General features: G+C 51.6%; 1 protein-coding gene across 1 annotated transcript in view; it reads left to right on the top strand.

The window, feature by feature from the left end:
• CCDC187 (coiled-coil domain containing 187) overlaps positions 1 to 19,326 on the top strand; it is a 74,724-nt gene that overhangs the window by 27,617 nt on the left and 27,781 nt on the right. The window contains exons 13-26 of the mRNA XM_083161127.1: positions 3,399 to 3,490; positions 5,463 to 5,560; positions 5,638 to 5,745; positions 7,392 to 7,480; positions 10,094 to 10,131; positions 12,435 to 12,514; positions 13,439 to 13,626; positions 14,232 to 14,319; positions 15,124 to 15,270; positions 15,475 to 15,617; positions 16,066 to 16,181; positions 17,169 to 17,287; positions 18,464 to 18,549; positions 18,634 to 18,692. Of these exons, the coding sequence (XP_083017253.1) occupies positions 3,399 to 3,490; positions 5,463 to 5,560; positions 5,638 to 5,745; positions 7,392 to 7,480; positions 10,094 to 10,131; positions 12,435 to 12,514; positions 13,439 to 13,626; positions 14,232 to 14,319; positions 15,124 to 15,270; positions 15,475 to 15,617; positions 16,066 to 16,181; positions 17,169 to 17,287; positions 18,464 to 18,549; positions 18,634 to 18,692 (1,451 nt within the window). The remainder of the gene's footprint in view (positions 1 to 3,398; positions 3,491 to 5,462; positions 5,561 to 5,637; positions 5,746 to 7,391; positions 7,481 to 10,093; positions 10,132 to 12,434; positions 12,515 to 13,438; positions 13,627 to 14,231; positions 14,320 to 15,123; positions 15,271 to 15,474; positions 15,618 to 16,065; positions 16,182 to 17,168; positions 17,288 to 18,463; positions 18,550 to 18,633; positions 18,693 to 19,326) is intronic.

Raw genomic sequence — 19,326 nt, 5'->3', positions numbered from 1 at the left:
GGGGTGATCAGGAGGGGAGAGCGGGGTAGGTCCCCCCATAGACCGTGTGACAGGAGAGCAGGGCAGCGGGGAGCTGCAGGGCTGGCAGGTGAGTGAGAGAACACGGCATCTATCCCCCAGCACTACTGCAATGCTACCCACGCTGCGGCAGATGGGCAGTGGTGGGGTCCCTGCGGCGGATGGGAACTAGTTCCCATCTGCCGCAGGGACCCCACCACTGATTGTCCAGCCGCCGCAGGGACCCTGCGCTGCCCGAACCCCAGGGGCACGCTGCCCAGACTTTGCAGCCTGTCACCCACCCACCTGGAGTGTGGGGGCCCCTGATGTGTGGGGGCCCCGGGGCGACCGCCCCTTGGTGGATCCACCACTGGCCCTTATCTCCAGTGTAGGACAATCCTAAAGCCTCAGTGCCACGACATGGGACTGCTTCCAACGTTGTGGCCCTTTTCTATTCCGACATGACTGTGCCCCAGCGCACACAGCAAGGACTATAAGGACATGGTGTGGTGAGTTTGGGGAGGAAGAACGTGACCGGCCGCACAGAGCCCGGACCTCAGAACCATCCAGCACCTTTGGGATAAGCTGGAATGGAGATGGTGAGCCCCAGGCCTTCTCGCCCTACATCAGGGCCTGACCCCCTAAATACTCTACAGAACGGGTATAAAATCCCACAGAGACACCTCAACATCCTGTGGAAGCTTCCAAGGAGAGTGGGAGCGGTGATAGCTGTAAAAGGGGAACCACCCCGTGTGTATGTATCTGTATACAGGGTGATTACAGTCCCTGATGGTGTAACGGTCAGACGTCCCGGTACCTCTGTCCATAGAGGGTTATCCGTCCATGAAGAACGCTGTAACTCGCCAGCAACATCCTATACACATATCCTGAAGCAATGACATTACAAGGCAACAGGGACGCTCAGTGCTGCGACCAGTGATTGTGGGCACTTCACGCTGTGTAGGAGCCATGAGAACGCGGATCCTTTATTTAGCTTTAATGTTGTGTTATCGCCAAATGTTTCATTACGGAAATGGTGACACGGATTCATCTATGGTTGTGTACATGTTGTTATTGGTCTGTATATTATAGGAGTGATTGTACAGCCATACACCAGCTCATGGGTGTCCTATGGGAGGTAATACTAGCACCTGGCGCGCCCAGCGCATCCCAACAGTGCGCAGTGTTTGTCTGTTTCTCCTGTGGGTAAGAAAGTCCTCAGCGGCCAGTCATACTCTTCCCCAGCATATGGTTATGGGGCAGCAGCGCAGATTGATTATTTGAATAATATAAGCACATACTCAAATCTCCTCTGATCTCCTTTCCTCATGAGGATTAGAGTGATTTAACCTGTGCCATGGCGAAGATTAATATAAAGTAATTGTTTTGCCTTCCCTCGATCTTTGTATAAATATGATTGCTCCGGGATCTGTCACTAAGATTTATTATTAAGTAATGGCCTCTGACCGTCCAGCCACCCTTACTGCCCGTATTGTATTAGTGGTGGCCCTGTATGAATGTACATCTGGCATCTGTGTGTATGTATGTGTGTATATCTATTATATGGAGTGCAGCCGGGGGTGAGTTACTGTTTAATACAATAAGTTCTAGATCTGCACATATATATATATATATATAAAATCAGACACCCTTTTGTTCTTTGTCGTTGCCTTGTAGGCTGCAGATGACGTTATTGCCCTGCATGTGTTGATGAATAAGGGGGGACATTGCTCACCTGTCCGGCTGCAGAGGGGGCACAATGTGTCCCAGTTATTATGTAGAGCATTCTCTCGCCGCCACCTGGCGTTGGGAGGAGAGAAGGGAACCGCCACCAATCGCATCGCCTTAACCCATTTCTGTATTTACACCATCACTTGTCGCACCAGCATAGTAATGATAGTGTGACACTGATGTGTTTAGTGTGTGCTGCACCCCAATCTGCTCAGCTCCGTCCACTACAGCCATCGCATATTACAATTCCATGTGCACACACAAAGTACAGTAATGGCAGTCTGGGTGTAGTTATTACACACTGTGATTTACTGCACAATGGCACACATTGCTTTTATTGTTATTGAGAAATAGGTCCCCAGTGGGTTTTGGAGGAGAGAATATTATTGTATTGTCGCAGCGTATTGGGTTCGATGAAGCTGGAGGATGATGGGATCCAATTGACATCACTGTGATGTCGCACGTATGGGTATATATCCCATAGGCTGGGACAGCTGCGGTATACAAGTCACAGATTATATGCATGTGTATAGCTGCTGTCACATAGGCTTGCACAGCTGCGGTATACAAGTCACTGGCTGTACATATGTGTATAGCTGCTGTCACATAGGCATAGAAAGCTGCAGTATACAAGTCACAGGTGCTACGCATGTGTATAGCTCCTGTCACATAGGTTTGGACAGCTGCGGTATACAAGTCACTGGCTGTACGCATGTGTATAGCTGCTGTCACACAGGCTTGGACAGCTGCAGTAAACAAGTCACAGGCTGTACATATGTGTATAGCTTCTGTCACATAGGCTTAGAAAGCTGCAGTATACAAGTCACAGAATGTACGCATGTGTATTGCTGCTTTCACATAGGCTTAGAAAGCTGCAGTATACAAGTCACAGAATGTACATATGTGTACAGCTGCTGTCACACAGCCTTGGACAGCTGCAGTATACAAGTCACAGACTACGCATGTGTATAGCTGCTGTCACACAGCCTTGGACAGCTACAGTATACAAGTCACAGACTGTACGCATGGGTATAGCTGCTGTCACATAGGCTTGGACAGCTGCAGTATACAAGTCACAGGCTGTACATATGTGTATAGCTGCTGTCACATAGGCTTAGAAAGCTGCAGTATACAAGTCACAGAATGTACGCATGTGTATAGCTGCTGTCACATAGGCTTGGACAGCTGCAGTAAACAAGTCACAGGCTGTACATATGTGTATAACTGCTTTCACATAGGCTTAGAAAGCTGCAGTATACAAGTCACAGGTGCTACGCATGTGTGTAGCTCCTGTCACATAGGTTTGGACAGCTGCAGTATACAAGTCACAGGCTGTACGTATGTGTGTATAGCTCCTGTCACATAGGCTTGCACAGCTGCAGTATACAAGTCACAGGTTGTACATATGTGTATAGCTGCTCTCACATAGGTTTGCCCAGCTGCGGTATACAAGTCACATGCTGTACATATGTGTGTATAGCTCCTGTCACATAGGCTTGCCCAGCTGCGGTATACAAGTCACTGGCTGTACATATGTGTATAGCTGCTGTCACATAGGCTTGGACAGCTGCGGTATACAAGTCACAGGCTGTACATATGTGTGTAGCTGCTGTCACGATTTATCTGGTTTTTGTAATCTCACTATAAGACCTCTATTTGTTTATTCACAGGACACACAGAGTATCTGAAATTGGAATCCCAAAAGCCTTAAGGGGCAAGTCCTTGTCACCCAGGTGTAAAACTGCGTCTCCTTCGCCCATTGGTAAGACACGGATTTACCCTCTCTGAGCGAATCTTACAGAGCAGATTTACTAACACCAGTGGTCTGATGGGTGGCCTGAGGCCTCCAGCTGCGGTCCCCTGGTGTCGGTGGGCAGAAGACCATATCATCTGACGCACAATGGCACGGAGGAGATTCAGGGGCAGAGTTTCTGAGACGTATAAGAAAAGTTCTGGGCGGAGACAGGGAAGTGGCATAGCGCCTGCAGGGGGATGATTCGTGATGTTGGTGCCACCTTGTGCCATCCACGAGTGACTATTATTATCCTTATAATGTACAGTAGGGGCACGTAGTGGAAGCTGGACTCCTGTGCGAGTGCTGCGGGGACCAGCCTGGTAAAATGCACAACGAAGCCTATTGGGGATGCGGCTGCCAGCAGGAATGTAGAGATTACAGCGGGGTTCGGAGATATCTGCTGCAACCTCTCAGTCATACATTCGGGGTAGGCATCTGCGAATTACGGCTGCCATATGCGATGCTTTGATGGCACGGATGGGTAAGTGACATGGTGCCAGTGGGGCAAATGTGCTGTAACCCCCGGCAACCAGCCTCATCTGCTGTCATTTGCAGCACTCTAATCCCACCTACAGTCTGACTGCACCGGGCGCTGACCCAATGACACCTTCCGGGAGAAAAGGCGATGGAATACCGTACGTTCTCCCAATGCGTAATTCAGCATTATAGAGCATTTATGGGAGAAAGCTGCTAATTGCTGGCTGCGTTCATCCCCTTTATTAACTATAAAGCAATTTAGCAGCTGTCCGAGGTCGTTCCCGGCATTAGGGGTAAGGTCCCATTTATGGTAATCTGCGGCTTTCACCAGAGCGGGTTACAATATGATTTGTGCTGATTTGCTAAGTAGGGGCTGCCAGGCGGAGTAAGCTGATTACCAGCGGCTGGGACCGCAGCCCTAATCCTCCATTTATTCAGCTGGAATCATTGTAAATAAATTTAGCAAATTGTTAATAAAGAAGGAGTTTATCATCTGTTGTGTGCGTCGGCGGTATTACCCACGCTAGACGGCTAAGTGTAAGACACGCGGCTGCGGGGATACGATTCGCTATTGGCCGCTGTAAGATCGGAAGGAAGCCACAGAGACAAACACAAAGCCCAACTCGCCATTCAATGATATGCGCCTACTAGCCCACGGGGCAAGTATACTGCTGACACACGTGTCATCATTACATGGCAGACTATCCCGGGGTCCTTCACCTTCGACACAGACTGATACATACACATTGCACTTAATTACAGGGTTCATGCTGGTTTCTTGTAGGTTTGACCTGGTAATTGGTGCGATATGAAAGAGGTTACTGGGTCCAGCAAACCGGTGGCAATACGAACTGGTAAAAAAGAAAGGTTCTTACCGGTTCGTTGCAGTTTAGCTTTGCAGTGTGAATGGGTTAATCGAGTGGAGAGACCCCTTTCCCGTTCACACTATGGAAGAGGCAGTGCTTGGAGCAGCGCCAGCTCTAAGCGCTGCTTCCTCCCCCGCCCCCAATAATGCTTTGCCACGCCCCCACATATTATCAGCGAACTGACAATATTGCCATTTCGCTGAAGCGATCTGAACAGCGCAAAATGCAGGGTCGCACCAGGACTAAACCATTTCAAAGTCCCGGTGCGACCCTGCATTTTGCGATGTGAAAGCGGTATGAGAGTTATATAGTGGGAGGAGCAGGGTCCCCAGCAGCACAGATTATATCAGGAGATGTGGGATGTGTCAGTGAGGACAGGGCTGCATGTGACAGGGGCAGTGACATGATGTGAGGAGGAGAATGGGGGCAGCAGGAAGCCACAGACTGAGAGTTATATAGTGGGAGGAGCAGGGTCCCCAGCAGCACAGAGTATATCAGGGGATGAGGGATGTGTCAGTGAGGACAGGGCTTCATGTGATATTGATACCAGTAGATTGTGAATGTTGCTGAACACACCTCATCTGTTTCTCCTGCAGACAAGAAGGGGAATCGTGTTCCGCCATTATTGGGGGACTCCACCTCACCCACCAGTTACTTGCACCAGACGCGGATGGATATATCAGGCATAGTGAAGGTAGTTATTGTGGTTACATAGTACACCTCCAGTATATCTGTATGAATGATCAGATATAACCATCTGTAATAACTCAGATTAAACAGCAAGAGAAGGACATGGTCGCACTGAGGCAGAAAGCAGAGTTGGAGACTCTGGAGGCACAGAGATGTTTGGAGGAAATGTTGGGGCTTAGAAGCCAGCAGGTACGCCCATGAAGCACGTCTGTCATCTCCCACAGCGATGATGTAACAGGGGACATTGCTGGAGGATCAGTGTAACACCACGGGCAGCCGTGCCGGTGGCATTTAAATGACGCGCAAAGCTGCGAATTTCACAGCTTTGCGTGTCAACTAGAATAAACTCCACTGTCTCTCCCTCTTTTTCCCAGTCTTTCTCTTCTCCTCATCCTGTCTCTCCCTCTTACCCTCACATCTTTCTCTTCTTCTCACTCTGGGGCAGATTTATTAAGCTCGGTGAAGTGATAAAGTGTCTGGTTTTTATCACCGGCCAATCAGCTCCTACCTGTCAATTTTCAAACCAAGCCTGTAACTTCACAGTTAGGAACTGATTGGCCGGTGATAAAAACCAGACACTTTATCACTTCACCGAGCTTAATAAATCTCCCCCTCTGTCTCTCCCTTCTCCCTGTTTTTTTCACTCTGTCTCTATCCAGTCCACTTGCACCGTGCCCGATCAATCCACCTGCGCGTGCCCGATCAGTCCACCTGCGCCGTGCCCGATCAGTCCACCTGCGCCGTGCCCGATCAGTCCACCTGCGCCGTGCCCCATCAGTCCACCTGCGCCGTGCCCCATCAGTCCACCTGCGCCGTGCCCCATCAGTCCACCTGCGCCGTGCCCGACCAGTCCACCTGCGCCGTGCCCGACCAGTCCACCTGCGCCGTGCCCGACCAGTCCACCTGCGCCGTGCCCGACCAGTCCACCTGCGCCGTGCCCGACCAGTCCACCTGCGCCGTGCCCGACCAGTCCACCTGCGCCGTGCCCGACCAGTCCACCTGCGCCGTGCCCGACCAGTCCACCTGCGCCGTGCCCGACCAGTCCACCTGCGCCGTGCCCGACCAGTCCACCTGCGCCGTGCCCGACCAGTCCACCTGCGCCGTGCCCGACCAGTCCACCTGCGCCGTGCCCGACCAGTCCACCTGCGCCGTGCCCGACCAGTCCACCTGCGCCGTGTCCGATCAGTCCACCTGCGCCGTGTCCGACCAGTCCACCTGCTCCGTGCCCGACCAGTCCACCTGCTCCGTGCCCGACCAGTCCACCTGCGCCGTGCCCGACCAGTCCACCTGCGCCGTGTCCGACCAGTCCACCTGCGCCGTGTCCGACCAGTCCACCTGCGCCGTGTCCGACCAGTCCACCTGCGCCGTGCCCGACCAGTCCACCTGCTCCGTGCCCGACCAGTCCTCCTGCACCGTCCCCGACCAGTCCACCGGCACCGTCCCCGCCCCGTCCCGCCCAGTCCACCGGCACAGCGCCCGCCCAGTCCACCGGCACAGCGCCCGCCCAGTCCACCGGCACAGCGCCCGCCCAGTCCACCGGCACCGGGCACGCCCAGTTCACCTGCACCGAGCCTGCCCAATACAATGCTCCTTCTACAGGTCATGTTTTCAGGATTTGTATCTCTGGAAGCAGGTGGGGTAATTATGGACCCAGCAAAATAATATATTGTCTCATCTTTGCATGAGTACAGAAATCCTTAAAACCTGAACTGTTGGGGAAATCCTGAATCCCGGCTGTGATGGTTATGTGCGCCTGTCTTATTTAGGAGGAACCAGAGAGAAGAAGGGAACGGTGGAATACGCAGCATTTATACTGATGGAACCTTTATTCACAGGTTGTGACGCCCACAATGAGGTCTGTCCGAGAGGAAGATCAGAGGCAGCGGAGCCTCTTACCTCATAGAGGCATTTCTGAGCGGGAACTGTGAGTAATATCCTGTCTGTGTTACTGAGCGGGGAGCGGCTACATATACCGCAGCGCTGTGCAGATAGTATATCAGTAAACACCGGTCCCTGAACCAGCAGAGCTTACACTCTATATTCCACATCACATGGGCACACACATATACCGCAGCGCTGTACAGAGAGTACGTCAGTCACACCGGTCCCTGCACCAGCAGAGCTTAAACTCTATATTCCACATCACATGGGCACACATATATACCGCAGCGCTGTACAGAGAGTATGTCATTCACACCGGTCCCTGCACCAGCAGAGCTTACACTCTGTGTTCCCCATCACATGGACACACACATATACCGCAGCGCTGTACAGAGAGTATGTCAGTCACACCGGTCCCTGCACCAGCAGAGCTTACACTCTATATTCCCCATCACATGGACACACACATATACCGCAGCGCTGTACAGAGAGTATGTCAGTCACACCGGTCCCTGCACCAGCAGAGCTTACACTCTATATTCTCCATCACATGGTCACACACATATACCGCAGCGCTATACAGAGAGTACGTCAGTCACACCGGTCCCTGCACCAGCAGAGCTTACACTCTATATTCCCCATCACATGGTCACACACATATACCGCAGCGCTGTACAGAGAGTACATCGGTCACACCAGTCCCTGCACCAGTAGAGCTTACACTCTATATTCCCCATCACATGGACACACACATATACCGCAGCGCTGTACAGAGTACGTCAGTCACACCGGTGCATGCACCAGCAGAGCTTACACTCTATATTCCCCATCACACGGACACACACATATACCGCAGCGCTGTACAGAGAGTACGTCAGTCACACCGGTCCCTGCACCAGCAGAGCTTACACTCTATATTCCCCATCACATGGGCACACACATATACCGCAGCGCTGTACAGAGAGTATGTCAGTCACACCGGTCCCTGCACCAGCAGAGCTTACACTCTATATTCCCCATCACATGGTCACACACATATACCGCAGCGCTGTACAGAGAGTACGTCAGTCACACCAGTCCCTGCACCAGCAGAGCTTACACTCTATATTCCCCATCACATGGACACACACATATACCGCAGCGCTGTACAGAGAGTACATCGGTCACACCAGTCCCTGCACCAGCAGAGCTTACACTCTATATTCCCCATCACATGGACACACACATATACCGCAGCGCTGTACAGAGAGTACGTCAGTCACACCGGTCCCTGCACCAGCAGAGCTTACACTCTATATTCCCCATCACATGGACACACACATATACCACAGCGTTGTACAGAGTATGTCAGTGACACTTGTCCCTGCACCAGCAGAGCTTACACTCTATATTCCCCATACACACCTCAGGCTACCAGTATGTGGGAGGAAGCCAAAGTACTGGAAGAAAACCCACTCAAGTACAGGGAGAATATAGAACTCCACACATATAGGGCCCTGGTGGCAATGTAACACAAGACCTCAGGGCTGTGTGGCAGTAATCCTAAACCCGTGTGTGGCCGATCAGCCAGGGAACCAGCTCATTGTGCCCCGGTGGCTGGGGACGGATGTGTGGCCACCTGACTGTCAGATGTTGCTGAGCGAGCACTTAGCCTCACGACACTATGGAAGGAGCTGGCAGGCCGGGCGTCCCTAAGTGCACACTTGTCTCCATTAGAGGGAGAATAATCATCGCAGCAGTCAGAGCGTAATTGTTCTCATCAGGTAGCGAGCGCATTACGGCCTCCACCGCGTCCCGCTCGTGGCTGTGCCGCAGCACCCCTCGCGTCCTTGTCATTACATATATATGGAACATTTCATAACCGCGAAATAGAAATTGTGTTTTCCTTAATAAAGGAATTCCCCATTTAAAACCTAAAACGAAATGCCCCTAAACGCCTATTAATACGAGCGCTGGTTCTCCGCTCGCTGAGCTGGGCCGCCATCCGAGGAGTAAGCAAAAGCACTCTCCGGATTACGTCCGGTAGCCGCGCCCGCCGCTCTCTCTCTCTCTGGTATTTTAGGTCCAATTAATGAATGAAAATAAAATTCTGCAAATCCCGCGTAAGGGTGTAAGTAATCAGATTTTGCAAGAATAAAACCTAAACAATCTAATCAGGCCGGATATAATCCTTAAAGAACAAGTTCAAAGCTGTCGGCTCTGGCTGATTACTCACGGGCCATTTGGATAACAGGGCAGGACGCAGGCAACCTTTTACCAGTAATTAGCTGGAGAGGCTCCAGCTCCCGGCCCGGCTTCCAAATTCACTTTAAGGAAAGGGATCAACAAGAGCAATGACATTACAACATGACTTAATGCTGTTTTACCAGGAATGCATTATTCGTATTATTATTATTCCTATTGGCGGGAGCCGGAGGGGAGGATTTATCAATAGTCAGCCTCTGGAGCCAGACAGGACGGCTGCCAGCGTTAACAGCTGTGTATAAATCAGACACCTGACGTTCCCACATCGATTCATATGCGGTGCACACGCCTCGCGTCCTCTCCGGGCTCCAAAATACGGAGCTGTCTTCTGATTGGCTCGTGCAGCAATTAGTCGGTTTTAGCGCAAGAACGCGAAGAGTTTGCAGTAATGTGCTGTCGTGTTTTATTACAGGTCCAAGGCCGGTTTGGGAGGTCACGCGGACACTCGTGGTACGTGGCAGGATTTCCCGGTACAAGCACACGCTACACGTATGTAGAGGTCCTTGATACTTGGCGGTGGGACTTCCTGACAACAGTCCTGATAAGCAATTAATAACGGCCTATAGAGGTTAATTCATTTAGCTGGAAGGTGCAATTTAATGGTGTTGAAGTTCTGCCCCCTGCCACCCTCGCGGCCGCCTGCACGCTGCGTAGCCCACAGGCACATTATATCAGAGGTTGTGCTCACAATATGGCCGCCTGCCCGCTGCGTATCCCACATGCACATTATTTCAGAGGTTGTGCTCACAATATGGCCGCCTGCCCGCTGCGTAGCCCACAGGCGCATTATGTCAGAGATTGTACTCGCAATATGGCCGCCTGTCCGCTGTGTAGCTCACAGACGCATTATGTCAGAGGTTGTGCTCACAATATGGCCGCCTGCCCGCTGCATATCCCACAGGCGCATTATGTCAGAGGTTGTGCTCACTATATGGCGCCTGCCCGCTGCGTATCCCACAGGCGCATTATTTCAGAGGTTGTGCTTACAATATGGCCGCCTGCCCGCTGCATAGCCCACAGCCGCATTATGTCAGAGATTGTGCTCACAATATGGCGCCTGCCCGCTGCGTAGCCCACAGGCGCATTATGTCAGAGGTTGTGCTCACAATATGGCCGCCTGCCCGCTGCATAGCCCACATGCACATTATGTCAGAGGTTGTGCTCACAATATGGCCGCCTGCCCGCTGCATAATCCACAGGCGCATTATGTCAGAGGTTGTGCTCACAATATGGCCGCCTGCCCGCTGCATAGCCCACAGGCGCATTATGTCAGAGGTTGTGCTCACAATATGGCCGCCTGCCCGCTGCATAGCCCACAGGCGCATTATATCAGAGGTTGTGCTCACAATATGGCCGCCTGCCCGCTGCGTAGCCCACAGGCGCATTATATCAGAGGTTGTGCTCACAATATGGCCGCCTGCCCGCTGCATAGCCCACAGGACATTATGTCAGAGGTTGTGCTCACAATATGGCCGCCTGCCCGCTGCATAGCCCACAGCCGCATTATGTCAGAGGTTGTGCTCACAATATGGCCGCCTGCCCGCTTCGTAACCCACAGGCGCATTATGTCAGAGATTGTGCTCAAAATATGGCCGCCTGCCCGCTGCATAGCCCACAGGCGCATTATGTCAGAGGTTGTGCTCGCAATATGGCCGCCTGCCCGCTGCATAGCCCACAGCCGCATTATGTCAGAGGTTGTGCTCACAATATGGCCACCTGCCCGCTGCATAGCCCACAGGCACATTATGTCAGAGGTTGTGCTCACAATATGGCCGCCTGCCCGCTGCGTAGCCCACAGGCGCATTATATCAGAGGTTGTGTTTACAATATGGCCGCCTGCCCGCTGCGTATCCCACAGGCGCATTATGTCAGAGGTTGTGCTCACAATATGGCCGCCTGCCCGCTGCGTAGCCCACAGGCGCATTATGTCAGAGGTTGTGCTCACAATATGGCCGTCTGCAGCTGCGTAGCCCACAGGCGCATTATGTCAGAGGTTGTGCTCACAATATGGCCGTCTGCAGCTGCGTAGCCCACAGGCGCATTATGTCAGAGGTTGTGCTCACAATATGGCCGCCTGCCCGCTGCGTAGCCCACGGGCGCATTATGTCAGAGGTTGTGCTCACAATATGGCCGTCTGCAGCTGCGTAGCCCACAGGCGCATTATGTCAGAGGTTGTGCTCACAATATGGCCGCCTGCCCGCTGCATAGCCCACAGGCGCATTATGTCAGAGGTTGTGCTCACAATATGGCCGCCTGCCCGCTGCGTAGCCCACATGCGCATTATGTCAGAGGTTGTGCTCACAATATGGCTGTCTACCAGCTGCGTAGCCCACAGGCGCATTATGTCAGAGGTTGTGCTCACAATATGGCCGCCTGCCCGCTGCATATCCCACAGGCGCATTATGTCAGAGGTTGTGCTCACAATATGGCCGCCTGCCCGCTGCGTAGCCCACAGGCGCATTATGTCAGAGGTTGTGCTCACAATATGGCCGTCTGCAGCTGCGTAGCCCACAGGCGCATTATGTCAGAGGTTGCGCTCACAATATGGCCGCCTGCCCGCTGCGTATCCCACAGGCGCATTATGTCAGAGGTTGTGCTCACAATATGGCCGTCTGTAGCTGCGTAGCCCACAGGCGCATTATGTCAGAGGTTGTGCTCACAATATGGCCGCCTGCCCGCTGCATAGCCCACAGGCGCACTTTATGTTAGAGGTTGTGCTGAAAATGTTGATGTTTGTGTTTCCTAATGACTAGTAGAAGCCGCAGCCACTGTCCCTGGCACCCCGGAGCCCACTTGGGACCACACAGAGCCGGCCACAGACTCCACTAGCCAGGTGCAGTATTTGGGTTTCCTGTCTAACATAGCGCTGCACTGATATCGTCAGCCAATCCACAACCTGCTGGTATCTGTGCAGTGCTCAATCATAGCAAGTGTCTGAGGTTTTGGTACAGAGTTTCAGCTTGCAGCAGTCTTCATAAATTCCACCTACCATATATATATTCCCTACCACTTATGACCATTGGGTGGCGCTGCTGCACCCCTCCCTGAGTTACCTTCTGATTTCTGTTGTCACCACAATTCCCCCGGGACCGTCACACGTTCACTTATATCCTGGTTGTTGAAGTGGAGAACGCTCTAGAGCAGTGGTAGCCAACCCTAGCCCTCGAGATCTACCAACAGTTCACATTTTCCAGACAACCTAGCTGCTGCACAGCTGCACTCATTAATCACTGACACATTTTAAAAGATCCACAGATGGAGCTAATTAGCTCACTTGTGATTCTGTGAGGAGACCTGCAAAACATGCACTGTTGGTAGCTCTCGAGGACTAGGGTTGGCTACCCCAGCTCTAGAGAATAAGGGATGTGAGAATTAATTATTGCCAATAATCTTTATTTATTATATTAGTCTAATTTATGAGAAGCTGTATGGGCCTGGTACAGCTTTGTTAGCAAATGGGCAAATCCATGCTGCACTGCAGGGCGGCAGATGTAACAGGTGCAGAGAGAGTTAGATTTGTGTGGGCGGGTGCTCAATCTGAAGTCTATTTTTCAGTGTAAGAATAAAGCTGTCTAATGTGTGGGCTACATGCAACAGCAGCAAGTATTTACCCTGCACGCCAATTAGAAACTGCAGTCATGGAGAGGAGGTTTGGCGCAACTCCCCCCGCTCACCCTATAAGGGGGCTCCGTGCACCCCCCTGCACCTATGGTACTTACGCCCATGGTCACTGGATTCATCTTGCTCTCGTTGGCAGTGGAGTGATGTCAGCGAGTTGTACGGGTCCCCGGACATGTTTAGCCGCCTCACCCTGGACATGGTGCAGCAGTACCTGCGTGAAGAGGAGCTGCGGGCCAGACATCAGGCTGCGCTGCTCAGGCTGCGGGAAGAGGCGCTGAAGGAGAAGACCAAAGCTGAGCTAGCCCTGCTCCAGCACCAGAGGAGGTGAGAGAGCGGGGGATGGACTCCTGTCTGTAGGGGCAGCCATAGGGTCACACCACAGGTTCTAACAGATCCAGTGCTACGTGTCCTATAGTCCTGCCATAGACCAGCATCTGCCAGGGTTCTGTGTGCCAGAGGTGACAGGCAGCAGTTACCTACACCCGGCCAGCGTGTAATGTGCAGGTTCCCGTTTCTCTCTGCCAACCTCGCCAACAGTGTGGGCTTACACTGACTTGTGCATTATGGCCCTTATTCTGGTTCACTCTCAAAGGCAAATTCCTTCTCAAATGGACAAAACCATGTGCACTGCAGGTGGGGCAGATGTAACTTGTGCAGAGAGTTAGATTTGGATGGGGTTTTACTTCAAAGTGAGATCTATATTGCAGTGTAAAAATAAAGCAATCAGTATTTTCCCCGCACAGAAACAAAATGCCTCACCCACATTTAAATCTCTCTGCACATGTTACATCTGCCCCACCTGCAGTGCACATGGTTTTGTCCATTTGAGAAGGAATTTGCCTTTGAGAGTGAACCAGAATAAGGGCCTGTACCCGCTCATGGCTGGGGAGGGTGCAGTGATCGCAGAATAACGTTTGGTTGCTTTGCAGCTATTGGGAGATGAGGACAGAGGACGGGAAGGTCGGAGAAATCCTTCGACAGGAGGAAGAAATCCAGAAGAGCCTAAAGGAGGAGCAGGTATGCAGGAGAGTGACGGCCATCCTGATAGTGACTGCTCCTAATGGTCACTGTCATTATACCATCCACTGTCATCACTGTCCCCATCGTCCTGTCTCCTCCAGAATCCCAAATCAGAATAGCGTTAAGCATCACCCTACAAATCAGTAAAGTCTGGACGCCCTTTACGCGTCGCGGTTAGCACCCAGTGTCGCCAGCGTTACGCAATAAGTACAGTAGCGGTCAATGTGGCTCTACATTACACGCACAGGCGCCTGACATTCCAGCTTTGCTCGGTATAACCACCCCAGCAGATGAGCGTGTGCAATATAATCCAGATGGGGCATCACTGCTGAGCGCCAGGCAGAACTGAGGATCCCACCACTGGGGGGCAGTGTGGCCCAGCAGAATGAGCCTCTGGGGAAGGTGTGACTAGACACTGGCAGTGGTGTAAATGATACACATAAGTTACATAGGCGAAGGTGGGTACATTGCGAAACGCGTCAGCCCAGCAGGAAGCGCCCTGAGTTACGCTAGTGTTCCGTGCACGTATCCACACACGGCTGCGCCGTCCCCGTAGTGACATAAACATTAGCACTGGCTGCAGCTGGCCGTCCTCTGTCACGGTGTATAGATGTTTCCACTCATTAATCTGGTCCGCGTACAGTGTGTCCTTGTAGCTGGCTGGGAATACAGCCAGGTGCCGCGGGGAAAACCTCTGTACCGTCACACAGCGACGTGTAGGCCGGCCATGTTACTGAGGACCTCTGGCGCAGTACACAGTGCACTCTCCCTATATAACAAATGCTGCATCTCTCCCCCCAGGCAGAGATCCGACATCTGCACAACATGTACAAGGCCGCCCACCAGAAGAGGAAGCTGCTGCTACGGCAACAGAAGGAGATACTGCGGATACGGCGCTCCGCAGCGCACATGCACCAGAAGCTGCGCAGCTCTGCGGTGACTGTTCAGGTACACGCACTCTATAGCGTGCGTCATATTAAGCAATGATGTCATATTAATGCCCGCTAAATGCCAAATTGGGGACGGGTGGGGCGGTGAGCTGTGGTCGCGGCCGTTGGATTGCCCAGCATGTGCAGAAAGGTTGCAGTGTCCCCTGCTGTACATGTAACCTGTCTCATGTCGGTCACATCCTGAGATATCTTCTCTCCATAGGGTCCAGACCCGCCACTACGTCCCTTCTCATCCTCCTCCTCCAGCCAGTCGCACCAGAACACGCAGTCCGCCATCTCCGACCTCTCTGCGGATGTTGACGTCACAGAAAACGTGGAGCCGATGAACATAGAGCGGCACGTAGTGTAATGACAGATGTGTTTGTGGGGATGACGTGGATGAGGAATACCTTTGTGCTAGCTCGTGTAACCTGTCAGGCTGTGTCTGCCACGTACGCTTGTGGACACGCGTGTCTGCGGTCTATCTAGTAGGGGGCCTGTTCTAGTCACTCAGACATGTGGGGCTTGTGTCAGGCAAAGGTGCGCACATCCAGACCACCTGTAGCCCCTGGGATCTTACTTTAGGCCCCAGGCTATGGTACGTGGTGATGGCTGTATGTATTGGAGTAGCCGGTATAGCATGTGGCACCATCCTCAGGGGAGAGAGAAACAAACGTGGGTACTCCATGATCCTGCCCCACCTACCCCCCAGTGATCCCCCAGTTTCAGGTCAAGGTTCGCTGATAGCGCTGGGGTACCTGTGTGACACATTATTCATACACAATGGGTTACAGACGTCCTTGTATTTCCCTAGGCCACACGTGGCAGAAGAGTCCCCACCACTGCATGCTCCAGAGGACCCCCAGAGTTCTCCTGTCACACAGAGAGACCCCCAGACCAGCAATGCCGGAGAATGTCTGCTGAAAGGAGGTAATGTGCTATCAGCGCTGGTGTATAGCGCACACAGGAGGACATGCTGTCTGCAGGACCCCCATCATTATATGTATGTTACGCATCTCTGCCACAGGTCTGGGGTGACACAGACTGAGAGTTATATAGTGGGAGGCGCAGGGTCCCCAGCAGCACAGAGTATATCAGGAGATGGTGATGTGTCAGTGAGGACAGGGCTGCATGTGACAGGGGCAGTGACATGATGTGAGGAGTGGAATGGGCGCAGCAGGAAGCCACAGACAGAGAGTTATATAGTGGGAGGAGCAGGGTCCCCAGCAGCACAGAGTATATCAGGAGATGAGTGATGTGTCAGTGAGGACAGGGCGGCATGTGACAGGGGCAGTGACATGATGTGAGGAGGGGAATGGAGGCAGCAGGAAGCCACAGACTGAGAGTTATATAGTGGGAGGAGCAGGGTCCCCAGCAGCACAGAGTATATCAGGAGATGAGGGATGTGTCAGTGAGGACAGGGCTGCATGTGACAGGGGCAGTGACATGATGTGAGGAGGGGAATGGAGGCATCAGGAAGCCACAGGCTGAGAGTTATATAGTGGGAGGAGCAGGGTCCCCAGCAGTGCAGAGTATATCAGGAGATAAATGGTGTGTTAATGAGGACACATCAAACTAACTATATGGTGGGGTTCTATGAGAGAATTATAAATCTGGATTTGATTATTTTACATATCTCTGCATTATTTTTGTGCAGATTTTCTCATTTCTATGTTAGAACACTCCGGACTATGACACGTCACCTATAAACGGTGGAATATGTATGTCCCAGCGAGAACAGATGTTGCTCTCTCGCTATTCATCAGTTCAGCATAAATCATCATTCTGCATACATTTATCCTGATTAATGGTTCTATCGGAGAATTTATCACCACCTCTATTGCATAAATAAGAATATTACTGTACACGATCCCCCAGGGAAGGGACAGCGGCAGTAATGTATGTTGTGGGTTACAGATGGAGCTGCCCACGGTCATTCGTTATCAGAAGACCGAGAACATGGGACGGAATCTCTGCAGAATATTCCATGTCAGAAGTTTCCGCCGACTCCGAACAATCTGTGCAATCACTCACAGGCAAGGCGTCGATGCTGTGATTTACATATCTCATGTATATGCAGTATCTCTCCTATACATAATGATGTGCTGGGCGGTGTACGGAGCAATGTGCTGCAGGCTATGTATGGCGCGATGTGCTGCAGTCCCTGTCTGTTGCTGCTGATGGATATACCGAGACCGGTTATTTATCATCTGTCACATCGTGGCTGTGGGCCTTATTCTAGTTCACTCTTTCTGACAAATTCCTTCTTAGATGGACAAAACCATGTGCACTGCAGGTGGGGCAAATGTTACTTGTGCAGAGAGAATTAGATTTGGGTGGGGTTTTACTTCAAAGTGAGATCTATATTGCAGTGTAGAAATAAAGCAGTCAGTATTTACCCTGCACAGAAACAAAATAACTCACCCAAATCTAAATATATCTGCACATTTTACATCTGCCCCCCTGCAGTGCACATGGTTTTGTCCATCTAAGAAGGATTTTGTCAGAAAGAGTGAACTAGAATAAGGCCCTGTGTTCTGCAGATGGATCAGTGGAAAGTTTATAGGAATTATAGGAGTTTTCTCGGCTTTTATGCCTCTTAGTATATATATTTCCCATAATTGCATTCCTGCGGGTACGTTAAAGAGCCCTGGGCAGAGCCGAATTTCCCATTAGGCACGTGAGGCACCGGCCTAGGGGCGGCACATGTTTGGGGGCGGCACTTGGATGCCTGTGATAGTACTGTCAGCCCAAAATGTACCAATAACTGCAAAATATCCACTGTACTGTACTATATTCCATCTTAAATAGAGTGTAAATGGATAGGACATGCAGATACTGCCCCTATAAACTGTCCTACTTAGTAAACATTATTGTTGTGCCTAGGGGCGCCCGCCTCCCTAAATCCGCCCCTGGCCCTGGGGACACACACAAATGTGCTAAAGCTTCTAAAAAGATCTGACATTGCCCCTAGCAACCATTCAGAATCTGTCTGTCCTTCCTCTATTGCATCCTAGAAAATGATTGACAGAAAAGAGGTGATGTTGCTACGGGCAACGTAACCTCTTTTCATTTGTAGAAAGCTTTATCCAGTGTATCCCACAGTTTCTATCCAGCGCACCGGCCACGTTAGCGATGATGTCACTGATGTCATCACACCTTCAATAGCTGAGTGATTCATTTCTCGTCTTGCCGCTTTCTGTATTAATTAGGAGAAGCCCGTATCTGCTAACGAAGATGATTTGGAGGCGCTTGCAAATACGCCTGAAACATTCACTGTTCCTGCAAGAGAACACGGGTAACTATGCTGATCTGGCACTGCTATCCCTGTCACTTACCCCTGTGACAGCGTGTCCATAACACCTGCTCTGCTGTGTTGTAGGGAGGAGCAGAGTCCGGGGGATCGGGAGGAAGCAACACACTCAGACGGCCAACAAGACAGTGAGATGGCTTCTTCTTCTTCCACAATGTCGCAGTCACCAGGGGCAACAAGGGGATGACAGTACTAAGTACACAGGCTGGGTCTGACAGGGGTCCGCGTATAATTGTTATCAATTAGTGGATGAGGCCACGGGATGCGTCAAGCATCCTGCCACTCGGGACACTGGCATTCATAATACCGTCGCCGGCATACTGACAGGAGACTGGCGCCGCCATCCCGTCAACAATTTACGTTGCCGGAATTCCCACTGCCGGGATGCCAAACGGAGATGGATCTTCATCTTTTATGGAGACTGGTGCATAGCAAAATGTTGTTGTAACTAATAGCAACCAATCAGTGTAAATGTCTGATGACACCAGAAACATGCTAGTCAGGTCAGTCCTCGATCTTGTGACCGAGTATCTACAGTACGCAGGAAAGCAGTAAGTGGAATATCCATAGACCATAACCTTAGGGGGGTATTGTAAGTGCCGCCAGAGGTATTCAGTTAACATTAAATACCCCAGGAGAGTCCATACCGATGAAGGGTAAAATCCATGTAAACTGCCCCACACACCCCCACTGATTCCTCATAAATGTACCCCTTAGGTTACGTACACACCTAGTGATCCCCACTGTCGCCGACAGTGGGGA

The sequence above is a fragment of the Crinia signifera genome, chromosome 9 (genome assembly GCF_055691185.1).
Source record: "Crinia signifera chromosome 9, ASM5569118v1, whole genome shotgun sequence".
Classification (NCBI taxonomy): domain Eukaryota; kingdom Metazoa; phylum Chordata; class Amphibia; order Anura; family Myobatrachidae; genus Crinia; species Crinia signifera.
This window is presented reverse-complemented; position numbering and strand designations above follow the sequence as displayed.